We start from the raw sequence: 20,934 nt of genomic DNA, 5'->3' as shown, positions 1-20,934 counted from the left end.
CCAGACATCCTGGAATGCAAAAATCAAGTGGGCCTTAGGAAGCATCACTATGAACAAAGCTAGTGGAGGTGATGGAATTCTAGTTGAGCTATTTCAAATCCTAAAAGATGATGCTGTGAAAGTGCTGCACTCAATGTGCGAGCAAATTGGGAAAACTCAGCAGTGGCCACAGGACTGGAAAAGGTCAGTTTTCATTCCAGTCCCAAAGAAAGGCAATGCCAAAGAATGCTCAAACTACCGCACAATTGCAGTCATCTCACACGCTAGTAAAGTAATGCTCAAAATTCTCCAAACCAGGCTTTGACAGCATGTGAAACATGAACTTCCAGATGTTCAAGCTGTATTTAGAAAAGACAGAGGAACCAGAGACCAAATTGCCAACATCCAATGGATCGTCAAAAAAGAGTTCCAGAAAAACATCTATTTCTGCTTTATTGACTATGCCAAAGCCTTTGACTGTGTGGACCACAACAAACTCTGGAAAATTCTTAAAGAGATGGGCATACCAGACTATCTGACTTGCTTCTTGAGAAATCTGTATGCAGGTCGGGAAGCAACAGTTAGAACTGGACATGGAACAACAGACTGGTTCCAAATAGGAAAAGGAGTACGTCAAGGCTGTATATTGTCACCCTGTTTATTTAACTTATATGCAGAGTACATCATGAGAAATGCAGGAGTGGAGAAAGCGCAAGCTAGAATCAAGGTTGCCGGGAGAAATATCAATAACCTCAGATATGCAGATGACACCACCCTTATGGCAGAAAGCAAAGAGCTAAAGAGCCTCTTGTTGAAAGTGAAAGAGGAGAGTGAAAAAGTTGGCTTAAAACTCAACATTCAGAAAACTAAGATCATGGCATCCAGTCCCACCACTTCATGGCAAATAGATGGGGAAATAGTGGAAACAGTGACAGACTTTATTTTTTTGGGCTCCAAAATCACTGCAGATGGTGAATGCAGCCATGAAATTAAAAGACGCTTGCTTCTTGGAAGAAAAGTTATGATCAACCTAGACAGCATGTTAAAAAGCGGAGACGTGACTTTGCCAACAAAGGTCCGTCTAGTCAAAGCTATGGTTTTTCCAATGATCGTGTATGAGTGTGAGAGTTGAACTATAAAGAAAGCTGAGCACAGAATAATTGATGCTTTTGAACTATGGTGTTGGAGAGTCCCTTGGACTGCAAGGAGATCCAACCAGACCAACCTAAAGGAAATCAGTCCTGAATATTCATTGGAAGGACTGATGTTGAAGCTGAAACTCCAATACTTCGGCCACCTGATCTGAAGAACTGACTCATTGGAAAAGACCCTGATGCTGGGAAAGACTGAGGGCAGGAGGAGAAGGGGACGACAGAGGATGAGATGGTTGGATGGCATCACCGATTCAATGGACATGAGTTTGAGTGAACTCCGGGAGTTGGTGATGGACAGGGAGGCCTGGCGTGCTGCAGTCCATGGGGTTGCAGGGAGTCGGACATGACTGAGTGACTGAACTGAACTGAACTAAAGAGATATGTAACTCTTTTGGACAAAAGAGCTCCAGACACTTAGGGGCTTTGATGGAAATTATAAATGTCAAGGCTTTGATGGAAAATATAAACATCAAGTGAAGTGAAAGTCACTCAGTCATGTCCGATTCTTTTCGACCCCATGGACTATACAGTCCATGGAATTCTCCAGGCCAGAGTACTGGAGTGGGTAGCCTTTCCCTTCTCCAGGGGATCTTCCTGGTCCAGGGATGGAACCCAGGTCTCCCACATTGCAGGTAGATTCTTTACCAGCTGAGCCACAAGGGAAGCCCAAGAACACTGAAGTGGGTAGCCTATTCCTTCTCCAGTGGATCTTTCCGACCCAGGAATCGAACCAGGGTCTCCTGCTTTGCAGGTGGATTCATTACCAGCTGAGTAATTCACAGGTTTTTCCTTCAAGTAAGTAATCAACTTAGAAGCTAAGTCTGTAGTCCCACTCTCCATGCAATGTCGCTTCTCTGAAAATCAGTTCCCCACAGAACCCAGAGAAGCCTGCATTCTTTGTTGGTTCATTCCCTAAAGCATAAGGAGAGCATTTTCCTACATTCTTCAGCTCAGACAGCCATAGGTGTGGTCCTGCTTGCTTTACACTAGGGGCTACTTCCTGTTGTACCTGTTCTACAGAATGCATTACTATTTGGGAATGAAAGAAAAGTACCCTCATTTGAATTTTGTTCTCATATTTAATCAGTGAAACACGCTTTTTGCCAACCAAGATTTCTGCAGGTCTTGTGGAAGGTGGAATGAAATATTAATCTCTTCTGAAAAGATGTGGGTAAGATAACAATCTGCTTTTTTGCATGTCTCAGTGTTGTTTCTAAATAAACCAAAGAGGAAACCAAGAGGTAAGAACAAAGTTCCTCTCAACTAAGCATATCTTGGAGGGAACGCAAGTTGGTCCCCTATTTAATGGTCACTGATGGTAAGAATATCTGTAGCTTCCTGGTGTTGGAGGCCAGAGATGGGGGACACCTGCAATTAACAGTCTTTGGCTCAAAAAATGAGTATATTCTAGATCCAAAAGCAGAGGAAAGTGAGGATGATTTCATGACCTTCCTGGGGGAATTACTTGATAATGGAAATGAGTATTTGGCTGGCTTCCTAAGAGATAACTGGGTAAGAACAGCCCAAGGTCATTAATCTTATAGGGAAGTTTTTTTTTTTTTTCTTTCTATTTTTCAATATGTAGTTCCTGGACCTTCTGCATCAGAATTGGGGGTGGTATTAAAAATTCAAATACCTGAACCTCAGCTCAGACCTACCAAATCCAAATTTCTAGAGGTGAGACACAAGAATCCTATTTTTTTTTTTAGAAAGGGAAAAAAATCCTCTCTCAAAAACCCCCTAAAGTTTTATTGGCTAAAATTAAGTTGCATGCTCATGTCTCATACTATTATGAGCCAGGAGAATAAGACCAGATGATTTACTCCATCATGGCAAGGTTGGAGAGACTTCCTTTTCCATAAGCACATGGCCTCAAAGGTGTGAACCCTAGAATTAGGTCCTGCCAGCATGGAGAGTGATGGAGTGGGTTTGGTGGATAAAAATACCATTTGCTATCATGGCTTACAAGCTGATGAGGGATAATAACTCACATGAAGTCTAGGTTTCCTCAGTTACTGTTTCTTGAATTCTACTCATATTCACTAGATCAAATGCCCAAAACATTCCTCTTTGATAGCCATTTTGGTGAAGTCTGTGCTGTGCTTAACCACTCAATGTGTCCAACTCTTTGTGATCCCATGGACTGTAGCCCACCAGGCAATAATACTGGAGTGCATTGCCATACCGTCCTCCAGGGGATTTTCCCAACCCAGGGACTGAACCCAGGTCTCCCACACGGCAGGCAGATTCTTTACCATCTGAGCCAGCAGGGAAGCTCTTTGGTGAAGTCTAAGTGACTCCAAAGAAATAGGAAAAAATTGACATTTGGTAGGAGAGTGAAAGAGATTGATCTTGGAAAAGATACATACACCCCAGTGTTCATTGCAGCACTATTTACAATAGCCAGGACATGGAAGCAACATAAATGTCCATCAACAGAGGAATGGATAAAGAAGATATAATACATATATACAATGGAATATTACTCAGCCATAAACAGGAATGAAATTGGGTCATTTGTAGAGATGTGGATGGACCTAGAGAGTGAAGTAAGAGTGAAGTAAGTCAGAAAGAGAAAAACAAATATATATTAACACATATATGTGGAATCTGGAAAAGTGGTATAGGTGACCTTGTTTGCAAAGCAGAAATGGAGACACAGGTATAGGTAACAGATATATGGATACCAAGGGAGAATAGGGTTGGGAGGAAGTGGGAGATTGGGATTAATACATACACACGACTGATAATGTGTATAAAGATAATTACATAACATAAAGATAATATACTGTTTAGCTCAGGAAACTCTACTTAATGCACTGTGGTGACCTGAATGGGAAGGAAATCCAAAAATGAGGGGATATATGTATGTATATGGCTGCTTCATTTTTATGTATAGTAGAAACTGACAACATTGTAAAGTATCTATACTCCAATAAAAATTAATGACAAAAAAAAGAGAGAGAGAGATTGATCTTGAAATAGTGAAAAATGCCAGGTCCAGTTTTCTATTCACAACTCCACCACACTGGTCAGGAGGAATATAATGCATTTATTCTTTCATTCAACAATTATTTACTGAGCACCTGTTATATGTCAATTCCCATATTAAACTGGGGGATACAACAGTAAATAGACAAAAATGCCTGCCCGATCCTCATGAAGCTGGTATCTTGGTAGGAGCGACAGGCAGTAAATAAAACAAGCAGGTAAACTACAAACATGTTTGAAAGGGATAAATTCAATAAAGAAAAAGAAAGCAGGCCGAAAGAATAGGTAGTGTCCCAGTGAGGGTATTGCAGTTTCATCAATAAAGAGAAGAGAGGTGAGGTCAAGCCTCACTGAGACTGCAACATCTGTGCAGTCTAAGGAAGTGAGGAGTGAGACATGGGGATAAGTGGGGGAGAGGATCTCAGATGAGATGCTGCAAATGTAAACACCCTGGAGTAGGATCTTGCCTGCTCTGAGGATTAAGGTCAGCGGGGCTGGAGGGGCGTGAACCAAGGAAGGCATAGCAGATGAGGTGAAACGTGTGACTCAGTGTGTAGGAGCAGACTGTCTGGGGCCTTTGAAGGGATTTTCATTTTGTTCTGAGGGAGATGGGCGGACACTGGCAGGATGGGAGCGAAGGAGTGACATGACCTACCTTTTATCCTAATGGGACTATTCTGTCATGGCTTTGAGGATATAGAGTATAGAGAAACTAGTTAGGAGACTAGCAGGTTCAAGTGCAATATGATTCGGGCTTGGGCCAGGGTAATAGCGATGAGTAAGAGAAAGACAGAACTCAAATGTGCTTTCGGAGTTTCTGGCCTGCGTGACTGAAAAGATGGACTTACCGGGAAGTGATTTGGAAAATATTGTGGGTGGAGCAAGTCTGTGGAGGAAGAATCAGGAGTTCCTTTTGAACATGCTAATTATGAGATGCCTCCTAGATATCCAAGTGGAGGTGCTGACTAGGTGACTGGATGAACTGGAGATGGATGGCAGTTAACAGCGTAAGGATGGTAATTAAAGTCATATGGCTGGATGAAATCACCAGGGAGAGATAGATGAGGTCCAGAAACTAAGCCCCAGGGTTGGCTTCTGCACTGTTTTTCAAATGTCTTAAATTCTATGTAGTTTATCCAACTTGTAGTTTTCTACAACATTGACTTAAAGAGTTAGTTAGGAAAATAGTTAACCCTTAACTATTCACTGACAATAATGTGATAGGAAGGAAACAGTTTTTCAAAGTGACCTGGAAGACTGTGGACATCCATAAAGTAAATCCAGAAAGTTCAGTTACTATCCATTCATCTTGTGTGTAAATCAGTTAAGTAAGAACTCAGGCCCTTTTTTAAAAAACTGGTGCAGAGGATTTTGGATGACAAAAGGGGCTGTAAACTCTGACTCATCTGTTCCTTTGTTTAAAAGTCTGCACTTTAGCCCCTCTCAGGAGCCAAGCAGCACCTGGGGCCCAAGCACTGGAGACACAGGCGCAGAGAAGCACGCAAGCCAGGGGACAGAATGACGTTGCTCACTGACCTGACTCTGACTCCGAGGACACGGGGAGTCAGGCACAGCATTCAGAGGCGGACTGTTTAGACTCAAGTAGACTTTCATTCTTATAGCGACTCTCCCACTTGGTGGTTTCAGTCACCAAGTTGTTTCCGACTCTGTGACCCCGTGGACTATAGCCCATAAGGCTCCTCTGTCCATGGGATTTTCCAGGCAAGAGTATTACAAGCTGTTTGACTAGTAGGAAAACTGCTTAACTTCATTAAGTCTCTGTGTCCTTCTCTATAAAATGAAAAGAGTAGAATCTATTTCATGTAAAGTTGAATGGGATAATTTTGTAAAGCATCAAGCACAGTAATTGCTGATTTTGTGTCTAAAGTTTCTGTCAGTAATCTCAATTCCATGAGCAGTCCAAGCTGTTAAAATACTATTCCTTTGGAGCCTCATTGGATGAACTGAACGTCTGCTAGATCAGACTATAATTTGTAATCTACAAAATGCTCTCGTCCAAGGCTTTGTTCTTTGGTAGGGTTTGGGCATAGAACAACTGACTGTTTCCAAATTGAGAAAGGAGTACAACGAGGCTGTATATTGTCACCCTGCTTATTTAACTTCTATGCAGAGTACATCATGTGAAATCCTGGGCTGGATGAATTACAAGCTGGAATTAAGATTGCCAGGAGAAATATCAACAACCTCAGATATGCAGATGATACCACTCTAATGGCAGAAAATGAAAAGGAACTAAAGATCTTTTAATGAGAGTGAAGGAGGAAAGTGAAAAAGTTGGCTTAAAACTCAATACTAAGAAAACCTAAGATCATAGCATCTGGTCCTATCACTTCATGACAGATAGAAGGGTGAAAAGTGGGAGCAGTGACAGATTTTATTTTCTTAGGCTTCAAAATCACTGCAGACAGTGACTGCATCCATGAAATTAAAAGACGCTTGCTCCTTGGAAAGAAAGCTATGACAAATGTATACAGTGTATTAAAAAACAGAAACATCAATATGCTGAAAAAGGTCCATATAGTTATGGTTTTCCCAGTAGTCATTTACAGATGTGAGAGTTGGACCATAAAGAAAGCTGAGTGCCGAAGAACTGATGCTTGCAAACTGCGGTGCTGGAGAAGATTCCCTTCGACTACAAGGAGATCAAACCAGTCAATCCTCAAGGAAATCAGTCCTTAATATTCACTGGGAGGACTGATGCTGAAGCTGAAGCTCCAGTACTTTGACTACCTGATGGAAGAGCCAACTTATTGGAAAAGACCCTGATGCTGGGAAAGATTGAAGGCAAAAGGAAGACCGGCAGCAGAGGATGAGATGCTTAGATAGCACCACTGACTCAATGGACATGAATTTGAGCAAAGTCTGGGAGATAGTGGAGGACAGAGGAGCCTGGCGTGCTGTAGTCCATAGGGTCACAAAGAGTGGGACACCACATATGGACTGAACAGCAGCAGCGAGGGATGGGACAGCTGTTGAGTTGCATTTAACCCTGGTACCACTAGGGGGCACCTCAAAAAATTAATCTGGAGTCTACTGTAATAATTGGTGACTAAAAACAGTTAATGTTTCCCTTGTGGCTCAGATCGTAAAGAATCCTCCTGCAATGCTAGAGTCCTGGGTTCGATCCCTGGGTTGGGAAGATCCCCGGGAGAAGAGAAAGGCTACCCACTCCAGTATTCTGGCCTGGAGAATTCCATGGACTGTATAGTCCTTAGGGTCACAAAGAGTTGGGACACAACTGCGTGGCTTTCGAAAACAGTTAATGCATTTCCAAATATGACTTTTACTTTGGGAGCAGCCTACTTAGTGCACAGCATCTTTGGTCTCAAACGTGTATGCATTGGTGGTGGCAGAATTCCACAATGGGGTGTGAATTCCTGAGGCCCTAGGTCACACACTTAAGTAAGGTTCCATTTGGAAAGGACGTCTCTGAATTCTGAGGCTTTTTGCCCCAGCTGTGGTCATATGCAACCTTGTAGCTAGACCAAACTATAAAATCAGGCAACTTACAACAATGTACTAACTTAGTTCCATAAGCAATTGTAGAGGGAGCTGGCATTGTAAAAAATCTCGATTCTGGCAGTTATCTTTTGGAATTAATTTACTCACCTTTTGTGCCAACAGTTTTTCATGCTACATATACAGCTAACACATGACTGACCTAGCATTCCAACCCAAGGAGTGTGGCTCCAGAGCCCACATTCCTGCCCACTACATCACTTTGCCTTTCCAAACAGGTAGAATCAAATGAATGCTAAATGCTAGAGGTTGGTGATGAAGAACAGGAGTGACCATTGTCAAACAATTTATAACCTGGATTAAATATGGTAATCATGTGAATAATACATACTCTTGTTAAAAATATGTGAGTCATTCAGACTGTTGATATGGATACCGAGTCATGTCTGTGAATATGGACTATATATATATACACACATATATATACACATATGTATATGTATATACATGACTTTACCAGGTGGCTCAGTGGTAAAGAATCCGCCTGCCAATGCAGGAGATGCAGGTTCTATCTCTGGGTTGTGACGATCCCCTGGAGAAGGAAATGGCAACCCTCTCCAGTATTCTTGCCTGGGAAATCCCATGGACAGAGGCGCCTGGTGGGCTACAGTCCATGGGGTTGCAAAAGAGTTGGACACAACTTAGCAACTGAGCACGCATGCACGATATGTATAGACACATATGCATAAGTATATACATTTCTTATTTGAATGTCAGTGTATTCAATATAATGTTATCTGCATCTTGCTATGTGGCAAGCATGTATGAAGACAACATCTTGGTCAAATATTGCAAGCAGGCACAATATCAAGCTTTTTGTCTACCATCTCAGAGAAGGCTTCATGGAAAAAGTTAAGGCCTTAGTTGATTCGGGGACAACAGAACTACTCTGTTATTAACATTTGACCCCAGAAAAAGGTGTTTAGCTTAGTGCTTGGAACAAAATATACTGAAAGAATAAATGAGTGAATAAATGAATGATGACTTCATGAGTGGGGACAACAGAAATTAGAAACAGAGGAAATAAGAAAAGGGGGATTGGTGAGAGGTTGGGGTGACTAGAACGAAGCAAGGAATTTTTTCAACAGGACTTGATTAGCAGAGAGCATGGAGCTGGCTGGCAAAGGACTTCTGGATTCCACAGTCGGGCCCTTTTTTCCTGGTTTTCAGTCCCCATTCAAGAAATAGAGTTGTTTTGGTTTTCTTTTCTTTTCTTTTCTTTTTTTGAGTTTTTTCTCTCAGAGTTACCATCTGCATGAGTGAAAGGCTGCTCTTACACTCTTATTTTCTAATGGAAATGTGTTCATCTTTATAAGCAAGGTAATCTGCTGTCACTGAAAATTACTGTACTTTTTGCATATTCAGTTCTAAATAAGTCTCTTCACTTATAGATTAATGCAGCAATTAATACCACATTCTAGCCATATTATTTACCGTATTAGTTGCTTCTCAAATTATCTTTTTTGCTTTTTCTTTCCTTAGGGTTTTCCATCAGGGTTCTGGTTCTTATATCACGCTAATGCCTTCCCTGCACAGCATGCTTGGTGCATTGAGCATCCTGCCAACTTTCCAGGGAATGGAGCCATGGACCTACCTCCTAAATGATACTGACAGCTAAACTAATTTTTTGTATCTTAGAAAATCAAAGTTGTAGTTTATTTCAGACCCATCAGCAAAGTTTAATTGTGGTGGTAAAATCATACTGAAAGTTCAGTTAAAAACGTGTGTCGAGGAAAACTTTTAAAGAATTCCTCTGTATAGCATGTAATGAAAGTGGTATGGTTTGAGGTAACAAATAGACCCAAGGACCATATGCAGAAACTCAATTCACTTAATTTTCTGTAATGAAAAATAATAACTACATTGTTTGTGCCCGAAGACCTGATAGGAGTTGAAGCAAGGAAAACTTTGTTGACTTTTATGTTAGAATCTTAGCTGAAACTTTCTTTATGCTTCCTGCCCTTCTTCAAAGTTCAGTTGCTGCTTTTGAAAGAAGAATCTGTGTCACTTACTCTTTGTAAGCTGTTTTCCTTCTCCTTTGAAGACTATCTAGTTTTCCCTCTCTCCTTTGCCTAAATGAAAATGGCCCCAAGATGCATGCAATTTCGAGAACTTCAGATTGCAGATTCTACATAATTCAAATAACAGAGCCATGGAACTGCAGTCTTTCATTTGGATTCTGTGAACTGCTGAGACTTGCAGAGCGTAAATGATGTCAGAATTCTGCCCTAAAGGTGTAGTGTCAAGGCCTAAATTCTGCCCTGGGAGACGGGACCCGTCGAGCAATGGAAGCCATGCCCTCATAACCCAGGGCTGAGTGCCACCCTCATTGTTTTAATTACAGAGCTATAGCATGTGGGTAAGAAACTTGGATTTGACAACAGCAGAAGAAAGAGGATATTGTATGCCTTCAATCAGCTTTGTATTAAAAGATCTTTAAAGGGGAAATTATGTGAAAGAAAGGGGGAGGAAGAAAACAAACTAGCAAGATCCCTATTTCAATATAATTTGGAGAAAATGACTGATTTGGGTTGGTCATGTTGCCAGAACAGATGACTCAAGGCTTCCAAACAAGAAATGGAAATCAAGAGGATGCCTGAAGCCTGAAAGAAGAACAAATTGTGAAGATATGATTGACTGTAAGGCTTCAAAATCAACTGTACCAAAGATGAGCTTGGATCATTGCCCAGAACAGAACTGAATGGTGATGTTCAGTTAGGTCCTGACTGTTGAAACGAAGTAAAATGTAGTAATTGTGCTCTGTTAGGTACACAGACACATTAATGCTTTCCAATTTCCCCAACTGGGGATCTGGTGTCACTTTCCCTGTCTCTCCTATTTCATGCTTCACCGATGAGTATTATTGCTGCTCTGGACTTTTACTGAATGCCAGGTTTTTGGCAAAGAAGCGGGATCCAGGTGAAAACATCCGTCTCTTGCTGCATGTGAGTATGCTGCAGGTGGCTTTGAAAATGGCTTTTCAACTTTGAAGTCATTTCTTTAATTGGCTTTTTCAGGCTTGGATGAGGTACACTGCTATCCTGGCTGCTTGACCCAGGTTATGAATCTCAGCAGTTTGAGCCCCCAAAACCCTTCATCTCCAACAACCAGGGAAAGCCTGGTTTCCCCAGGCAGCAGATTTGTACAGTGATCTTTTCCTCTCCTAGGAGGGAAAATAATTTATTCACCATTTCCTTACACTCATTTCTCAGTAATCTACCAGTTGAGTTTTATGATAACCTTTCTGATGGACAACATGGTATGACTCCCTCTAAAGGTCACTGGTGAAGCAGCTATGCTGTTTCCCTTTCTCCTTGGGAGCTGCAAAGAAGAAAAGCTTCCATGTTGTGGCTTCTAAGGCCAAAATCCTGCTTACCAGGCTGGCAACTTCAGAAATTTCCCAGCCTGCCTATAAGAGTAGTCCAGCTCTACAGTACAAATTACTTTCAAACAAACATTTTCTACATACTAAATTAGAAAAATAACAGCAAAACCAACAAAGAGGTGACTCAGAGGGAAAAAGGAGGGGCAGAGGGACATGTCATTTTTCCATTCCTTTCTGGCTTCTTTACCTGGGTTGAATTTTGAGTATGTTAAGCCCTATCCTGTCTTCCCACTATTAACCACAAAGTCTTCAGATTTCAGTAGCTGACTTAAAGCAGGTAACTTTTTTCAGCCATCCAAATGGACTAAAGATGTTGTCAGGTACAAGATGTTTCATTAAGGATCTATCTGGTCTCCTTGGGGGCAGGGATTCTAAAGTTTGGGTCCCAAAGAAGGTAACCTAAGATTGGTCCCTACTAATGAGAGACAGCAGAAAGGCTTCCTCCAGGGTTTGTAAATGAACCACCAACTGGAACTCAAAGAAAATTCTGCATTTCCTTGATTTGTACAATCAACATCTTTTTATTGGCTTGTCTACAACCTTGGAGCCACCCAGTATGTTAAATAACTTCACACTTTGAAAAAGTGGTGGGGGAAATGAGGGATAAAATTATTTTGTGGGGCTTGGCATAAATCTGTATTTCAAATAAGCTATGTGTGAGCTGTGTCTTTGAGAGGAACACGTGCAGTGCAGTTTTGATCTGCACTTTATAGATGTACATAAGTAATACAAGGCCTGTTTTGATCATACAATTAAAAACAAATGTGATCCAATGTTGTAATACTCTTTGTCTACTTATATTCCTGAACAACAACTCTCAATCAGGATGTGAACCATCATGATCTAATGGTTTTGAAGAACTGGAACCCCATCCTCATTTTTGCCTGTGAACTTTTCCACATTCTGTCTTTGGGGTGGGGGCTCTCTCACATGTAATCATTCTAATGGGATAGAGTTTTAGTGTCTGATATGGTTCCTGAAAGAAATAATCTAAAAATATTTAAAAATTGGTTTTCACAGTCTCCTTCTAAGTGCTTTGCTTAACATTTAACAACTATCTTCATTATATTATGATTTAAGAATTTGGGACTTTTTCAAAAACAGGAATGTTAAAGCTATTTGTATCAGAATGCTTTTAGCTGTAGGTTAACAGAAGATATAACTGAAAGTGCTCAAATAATAAAGGTTTATTTTTAATTTCATGTAACCAGACATCTGGAGGTAGGATGCCAGGACTGTTTCATTGAGCAGTCTGATGATGTCATCAAAATCAAGGTCTTTTCTTTTTGCTGGACATCCTCAGCTTGTGGGCACTGATATTTCACTTGACCGCAGTACACAGGGATATCATGCAGTGCGGACACCATCTAGTGAAAAAGAGGGCCTTTTCTTCCCATGTACTCTTTTCCTTAGGCCAGAAATTCAAGACTTCCAGTATGCTTCCCTCCCTCTTTGCTGGTCCAAGGGGCTAGGTTTGGGTTGTATATCCATGTTTAACCTCCTTGCTAGGAAGGGAATGGGACCACCATGATTGGCTTGAAGAACTCAGCTTCACCCCCTGGACTGGCAAAGGGCTCTCTTCCCAAAGTGCAGGGAATGGTGAATACCTGCACCTCCAGGAACAAAGACAGTTGAGGAGGGTATCTGTTAAGTCAACAGCTAAAAGTGACTTTTTGAACAACACTATTTTTATTTTAATATTTAGTATGAATATTTCATTGTTTTATCATATTGTGTTGTCTTTTCCCACACAGAATTATCCTGATATTTGTCTTAAGGGCAAAACTGTATCCTATGGGGAAAACATTTATCCTAGAGCCTAAGTTTTTTACTCATCTGATTCACCTAGAAAACATTTTATAAACAACTCAAAAGTTTTTCCAGAAAATGATCTTGTTCTTCTCAGTCCAGATCTATCAGGTATGCAGGAAGTGTTGCATATGACTTTAAAAGAGAATGGAAGTAGAATAAAAATCTGATTTTTAACTGCTTCTCCTAAAATAAGAAATGACAAGACATTTTTGCAATAGAAATAACTTGACTTTTCAAATGTGCTTGTAAAAATAGTTTTATTTTAAGAAAAACTGCAGTACCTCTACATCTCAGTGGACAAGCACCGAGGACTGTGGACAAGGACGAGAGACTGTGAGGACAGGGTTCATCTGCAACATAAAGAAAATAATCATTCCTGCTTCAAAGGAAGGATTGTTGTGACAGTTGAATGACATTAAAATATGTCCACATGCCTTCATATATTTATTCTTAACAGAGTGGCAAATCCACATTAAGCATTCACCAAATTTGACTATTTTTACTTATAACAGTATTAATAAAAGTTGATACACAACCAAGTTAACATTTTCCTACACAGGGTGGTTAACATCAAACTCATAATTTTTAGAAGTAACAGCTCTGAGAAACAAAATATGAGGTCTTCCATACTGTTCATACTGCAGTTTTATAGGAGGTCTTGAACTGGTGCTTGTGTCTCTTCTGAAGAGTTTCCCAGATGGCTTAATATGGGTCAAAACTTAAAACCACAGTAGTGGCTTTACTGTCTTCCCAGCAGACATTAGAATCTCACTTTCCATTCATTCAGGGAGTAGACGAAATGTGTCACTCTGGTTCTTGAGAAGTAAGCAGGTTGAAGCATGTTGATGTGAGTGCTGCAAATCTCTTAACTTCCTTGCTTATTGTCCTGATAAGCTACATGCCCTGTATTTCAAACCAAGACTACATGAGCACAGGAAAAAAACAAAACAAAACTGGCAGAATGAACAGTGCATGTGAGTATAAACATCAGTTTTTTAGCCAAAAAGAGTATCTTCTTCATAAGACATTACCAGTCCTTTTGTTTTTTAGAATCTGTATGTCATACTTTTACACTAGGAAAATTTCCAGTAATTATCAATCAAATCAAAAAAATAGGTCATCAGCTTAAGGCCTTGCCCACATTCTCTTGCTCAGACTTAAAAAAAAAAAAATTGTTGAAGTATAGTGGTTTTACATTTCTGCTGTACAGCATAGTGACTCAGTTACATATTTTTGTTTTCTTATTCTTTTCCATTCTGGCTTATCACAGGATATTGAATATAGATCCCTGTGCTATACAGTGAGATGTTGCTTATCCATCCTTTATATACCTGCTTGCATCTGCTAATCCCAAGCTCCCAGTGCTTCCATTCCTTACCCCCTTTCCCCTTTGGCAACCACAAGTCTGTTTTCTTTGTCTATGAATCTGTTTCCATTTCATAGATATATTCATTTGAGTCATATTTTCAGCCCCACATGTAAACAGTATCATATGGTATTTGTCTTTCTCTTTCTGATTTATTTCACTTAGCATGATAATCTCTGGGTCCATCCATATAGCTGCAAATGGCATTATTTCATCCTTTTTTTGTGACTAAATAATATTCCATTGTATGTAGCACATCTTCCTTATCTGTTCATCTGTTGATGGACATTTAGGCTGTCTCCATGCCTTGGCTATTGTGAATAGTGCTGCTATGAACATGGGGGTGCATGTATCTTTTCAAATTATAGATATGTCTGGATATACTGCTGGATCATATGGCAACTCTATCTTTATTTTTTTGAGGAACCTTCATACTGTTTTCCATAATGGCTGCACCAATTTACATCCCCACCAAGAGTGTAGGAGGATTCCCTTTTCTCCACATCCTTTCCAACATTTGTTATTTGTAGACTTGTTAATGATGGCCATTCTGACTGGTGTGAGGTGGTAGCTCATTGTAGTTTTGATTTGCATTCTTGCTCACATTTTGGATGTGACTCTTTGAATTGGCCCAAGTGCCACTCTTACCTGACCAAAGGCTCTTCATAGGAGAGGCCACAGTACGGAGGAACAGCAACAGTCACATTGACTGTAGAGGCCAATTTCTGGATCCAGGACTTTGGTTTGTAAGTAAATAAAGGAACTTATTATAGATATTACTGGGTATCTCAAAGAATCAAAAGCAAAGGGAAATGTCAATATTCAAGAAGGATCAAGATGTAACAAGGCTTAAAGAAATCCTGGCCGCAGAATCACACTTACAGTACCAGAACTTCTGCATCCTGCTTCTTTGTTTTCCTGAATGATGGCTTCCTTCTTTCTTATCACTGCAGACTCACTTTCCCTGAATGACAGAAAACATGACTACTGTTAATATTCTAGCCTTATTATCTTAGAGCTTCAACCACACAGAGCAAGGCTGACCTTTTCAGTTCCAATTCCAAAATCCTGGAGAAAAACTCTACTTGGATCAGATTAACAGGAACAAAGAAATGGAGTACCATTTGGATCCATTCAGCAAGTTGCCTACAAGCAGTATCAGATTGTACTAATACATGGGTTCTAGTAGTTTAAAAAAATTGGGTGGGACAGTTCTCAACAGAAGAGTTGCCAGCCTGGCTATGCCATAGATACCCACTATTGCATGGATGTACTATAAAAATAATGCAAGGAAGTAGATGATTCTCACTTCTCATTTGTCAGCAACTGCTGCCTATGGTCTTTGAGAATTTCCCATTAAAGCTGTTCATTCACTGTTAGAGAGTTCAGGATGACGAGCTAGCTGGAGCTGGTGAGGGAGCAGAGATGACTGCACATGAAAGAGAGAGGGCACATCGCGGAAGCATCACCAACATGAAGCAGAGGGCTCTGGACCTGCCAGCTCTTTCCAGATTAAATCCTTATGGTTGTCCCAGCTGCCTCTCTTCCCTTCTGCCTTACACCTCTTTTTAATATTTTCTTTCATCATTTTTAAAATGAAGACTTCCTGCGTTGCTTATAAGACTTCTGTCCTCCTTCAGCACAGTAGTGCTCCACTTTAGGCAAAAGTTTAAAGTAATGCAGAGTGTCTGTTTTCAGAAATGTGCTGTTCTGTGTTTTTTGTTCTTTCTCTTAGAATAACAAAATCTGAGGATTGGAGGAAACCCACCTTGAGACACATCAAGTCCTTCCACTGTTGTGCACATCCATCTCTGGCATCCATGCGGAGTGGTCATCCACACTGCTTGACCACATTCCAAAGGGAACACACACTTTTCAGGAGAGTCTAGTCTATGTTTAGATAGGTTTGACCGTTAGAAGTACTTCCTTGTATCAAGCTCCTACTGAGCCACAAATGTGTCTTTCTCTGTTGCTTCCACCTGTTGGTCCTATTTCTACCGCCTGGAAACAAACAGAAAAGTCTAATCTGTTTCCTACATGCTCACTTTTCAAAAGATTCATCAGATGTTCGTCCCTAAGATCTTTCTCCTCCAGCTGAGCTACTGTTCGTCCTATATCTGTTCTCTGTTGCATGGGATTTCAAGTACCTCTATTAACAGGGACACTCTGTTCCAGACGCTTTCCTTACTTAAATGTTCTTCATTCCTGCCCCCCGCCTCCGCCATAACCAGGCATAATCTTCCAGGTGTGAAAAAGGCAGCACAAAAAGAACAGAACTAATAATGTCTTTTATTATAAATATAGAACTTCTATTGAAGAAAATCACATTTATCTTTTAGGAAGATCAAACCTAGGCAGAGTCATTCTCATGCTGAAAATTATATAATAATTTGTAATGAAATTCAAATTAGAAAGAGTATTAAAATTTTCCAAGTAAATTTCAGGCCTCAGTAGTTGAAATGGAAAGGAAGTGGGGGAATTCATGAATTCCCATAGTTCTTCAAAGCACGTCTGCTTTACTTCCTTTATATTAACACAAATGCTAGTGTTATTCATTAAGTCGAAAACAGCAGGCAGAGTAAGCCCACATTAAGGGATCATTTGACTCTTTTCTTTCTCTTCATAAAATCTGTAATCTTAACAAATATTTGTGTCCTGTTTACATACACACATGCAGACACACACATACACACACACACACACACACACACACACACGACTCTGGGGTAAGCACTGTAGGGAACAGCAGCCCTCAAGGGACTAAGAATTAGTAGCTGTAAGACGAGCCTTTTGCTCCCTTCATTGGAAGGTGCTGTGTAAGCCAGTGTGTTGAGGAAGAGCAAGAGGTTGCCATGTTGGATTGAGTGCCACAGTGGGTTAGTCTGAATAAACTCTTAACTTTTTTGTTCCAGAGCACAGCTAGAAGCAGAACCCAACTTAAGAGTGCTGGAGTGAAGTTTGATGGGTTAATCAGAGTCCAGCCTTCTCTAGGATATTAAGTGGCTATCCTAAAATAGGGACTGGTTGAGTCCTACCTTTATCTATAGCCACTTACCAGATCACCAGGGGAATTGATTATCTCAGAAAATGATGCAGAATATTCTTTCTTATTGAAATATTTTCATACTACATATATATTTACACTATACGCTCATGATAATTCAGTTTACTAAAAATCTGCCTGCAGTGCAGGAAACCCAGGTTCAAGTCCTGGGTTGGGAAGATCCGCTGGAGAAGGGATAGGCTACTCATTCCAGTGTTCTTGGGCTTCCCTTGTGGCTCAGCTGGTAAAGAATCCATGTGCAGTGTGGGAGACCTAGGTTTGATCCCTGGGTTTGGAAGATCCCCTCAAGGAAAGGCTACCCACTCCAGTGTTCTGGCCTGGAGAATTCTGTGGACTGTATAGTCCATGGGGTCACAAAGAGTTAGACACCGACTGAGCGACTTTCACTTTCATACCCTCATAACATATATATGTGTACATGAGTGTGTAAAGATTCCAGGGCAGACAAATTTAAGATTTTGAATAAATGGTGACTTTTTATAAAACTTATAGGCATAAGGCACTCATTCTTCTTTTTCCTAAAAATGTCTGAATATGTGACCACATGTCAATATTGAAAATGACAGCTGTCCCATGCCCTGTGAGACTGCACCTCAGCAGGAGAGTTTGGTGAGCTCCAGCCCATAGGGTCACAGAGTCAGACACAACTGAGCATGCACACACCGCCTCCAGGAAAGTCTGATACTTCTACTGCCAGGAACATGTCTCTGTACTTAGCCCTCCCTGACCTTTCATCTCCATCAAGGAAGTTAAAAAAATTATGGCTGATTTGGGACAGGGCTAGGAGCCCTAGTTCCACAGCCGTATAGTTGGTTAGTTTCCCCTATGTTAGTAAAGCTAAAATGGAGGGTTTCATCACCTGGTTAGCCTCTGAAGTTTTAGTCTAGTGGACTCAGGTGTAGCCTTAACTTCATTTGGTGACCACAGGGAAGAGATACAAGATGGTAGAGAGCTCAACGCTAACAACCACACAACTTAGAAAATAAAGATTCCTTAGATTAAGGAGGGTTGAGTTTATTTTTAAGGTACAATTCATGATTATCTTTAGCAGCTTACCTAAGGGGTTCCAGTCTCAGCATCATTTATTCCTCTTCTGAATGTTATAGAACATATAAATGTAGAATTCATAGTCTCCCCGCTTTAGCATTAAAACAAAGGAAGATTTCGTGACTAATGAGCTATATTGAATAGTTGGGAATACTTTAAGTTGCTTTATCCATCTTAATTCCCTTACTTATATCTGTGTGCTTGCATAGTCACTCAGTCATATCCAACTGTTTGCAACGCCATGGACTATAGCCTGCCAGGCTCCTTTGTCCATGGCATTTTCCAGGCAAGAACACTGGGGGGAGCTGCCATTTCCTCTTCCAGGGGATCCTCCTGACCCAAGGATTGAACCTGCATCTCTTGCATCTCCTGCATTGGCAGGAGACCGTGCCACCTGGGAAGCCCTCCTTACTTACATAAATCTTTTCATTTCTCCAATAGGTTGTTTGGTTTTTACAAGGGGATTCTACCACCCATCTTGGCTGAAACACCAAAAAGAGCAGTAAAGGTAAACAACATATGCCTTCCCATCAAGTGAAAATGGGCTTCGTGCTTCAGCATTAGCACATCCCACAATAAGCTATGGGACATTAATGGGAATTAAATGTGAAATACTAAAATTTTTATATAGAAATCATATTTTTTATCATAATTAGACTTGGTCATTCTCTCAAATATTGCTATATTGGTTTGTGGATTTCTTTCTCCAGGTAAAAGCATTCCCTTCTAATGGTGAAATTACACAGAAAGCACAGTGGTAAATGAAATTCATGTAATCAAACCACAGCAGCCACAAAAGAGCTTGGACTTTTTCACAAGGCAATTCGTAAACTTGCCTTTGGAGCAATAACTAGTAAAGAGAGAGAGGAGAGGAGGGAGGAAAGGTAGATAAACCTTCCCTAAATCATTCTCATTTTATGAATAGAGTGAACTAATACAATATATTTCTTTGTGTGTGATTCTTATATAACACATTTATTTGGTGTGCTAACTTCGTTTTTCCACCCTGGTCTCCTCTGTTAAAATATTCTGTACTTGTTTTCACAAAATTACTATCAATGCTTCTACTACATTGATTTCCATTCTTTAACTACAGAACTATAGAGTTTTTTTAGGATTTTTTTTTTTTAATGTGGTCCATTTTTAAAGTACTGGATCTGTTACAATATTACTTCTGTTTCCTGTTTTGGTGTTTTGACCACAAGGCATGTGGGATCTTAACTCCCTGACCAGGAATCAAACTCACAACCCCTGCATTGAAACGTGAAGTCTCAACCACTAGACCGCCAGGGAAATCCCACCTATGGAGGTTTATGTACTCCTTGCTGGTTCAGTATCTGGGTATGAACGTGGAGATCTAGCAGGACCTCCAGGGGAAAGTGAAAGTGAAAGTCACTCTGTCTTGTCCGACTCTTTGTGACCCCATGGACTGTATAGTCCATGGAATTCTCCAGGTCAGAATACTGGAGTGGGTAGCTGTTCCCTTCTCCAGAGGATCTTCTCAACCCAGGGATCGAACCCAGGTCTCCCACAATGCAGGCGGATTCTTTACCAGCTGAGCCACTGGGGAAGCATCCTGATCTAGCAGGACCTCCAAAGGAAAAAGAAATAAATCTGGTCATGCTTTTTTCTAGGTTCTTTCAGACAGAAGTCCTGATCACAGTGACTCTGATGGCATTGCCCCCTCCCCCACACCACTGCCATCACCAAATACAGCTTTGTCTTTCCATAATAAAGATAACGTAAACTTAAAGACTTCCTTTCCAACTGATGACATAAAGCTTTTTCTCACACATTACTCAATTTGTATTCCCAACATTCCTGAAAGGTAAGAAAAAGCAGCTTATACTTTATACTCAGTTAATCAAGATGACTGGGTTAAAAATTATGATTAAAAAAAAAGCCAACATATATACACAGACACCAAAGTTTTACTCATGTGAAAATGGAGATTTAACAGGATTTAATTCTGGTCTAGAGTACAGAAAGCAAAGCTTTAAAACATTTTTCCTCTATAAATTCACCTCTTCATTGCCATAGTTTTTGTGATTTTATATTATTACTTCACTACAAATTTCATTATAAGGATCTGAATCGCAATAGAGAATCTGGAAAAAGTTCACCAAAGTACGCAAGAGGGCTGAATTGAATTATGAAATGGCTTCACTTGATAAAAGATTGCCCAAGTAAACAAACAGAGCATACTTCCTGTTCAAGGAAAGTCACTTTGTCTCCACGGGATAATATATTCATTTGTTCAGAGTTTTACATGTATAAATAAAGTAAACTGTAATTACAGTTTTTCCTGGAATATTTTTCCTTAATATTATATGTTAGAGACAATTTAAGCTTTTAGAGGATTAACATTTATCAATGTTGAGCAGTCTTTTATGGAAGAAAAAAAAAGTTGAGCTTTACAAAACTGAGCTAGTCTCTACTTTAAAAAAACAATGCTCCCTGCCAGAACAATGGTTAACAGATGAACTTTTGGGCAACTGGATATGGTGTATGTGTCCCAGACATCTTGTTTCAAGTGGATTTTACCTTAAAATTATTGAGACATATGGTAAGTATGTTGGCTTTTTAAGTATGACTT

The 20,934-nt window shown here is 40.3% G+C and overlaps 1 protein-coding gene across 8 annotated transcripts in view; it reads left to right on the top strand.

The window, feature by feature from the left end:
* SLC25A21 (solute carrier family 25 member 21) overlaps nt 1-20,934 on the top strand; it is a 540,624-nt gene that overhangs the window by 461,445 nt on the left and 58,245 nt on the right. For all 8 annotated transcript variants that reach the window (NM_001015587.1, XM_059879029.1, XM_015459277.3 and 5 more), the window contains 1 exon segment: nt 18,780-18,846. In NM_001015587.1, coding sequence (NP_001015587.1) covers nt 18,780-18,846 — 67 coding nt within the window.

The sequence above is a fragment of the Bos taurus genome, chromosome 21, assembly GCF_002263795.3.
Source record: "Bos taurus isolate L1 Dominette 01449 registration number 42190680 breed Hereford chromosome 21, ARS-UCD2.0, whole genome shotgun sequence".
In the NCBI taxonomy this organism is placed as follows: Eukaryota; Metazoa; Chordata; class Mammalia; order Artiodactyla; family Bovidae; genus Bos; species Bos taurus.
Note: the sequence above shows the minus strand (reverse complement) of the source record. Positions and strands in the feature narration are given on the sequence as shown.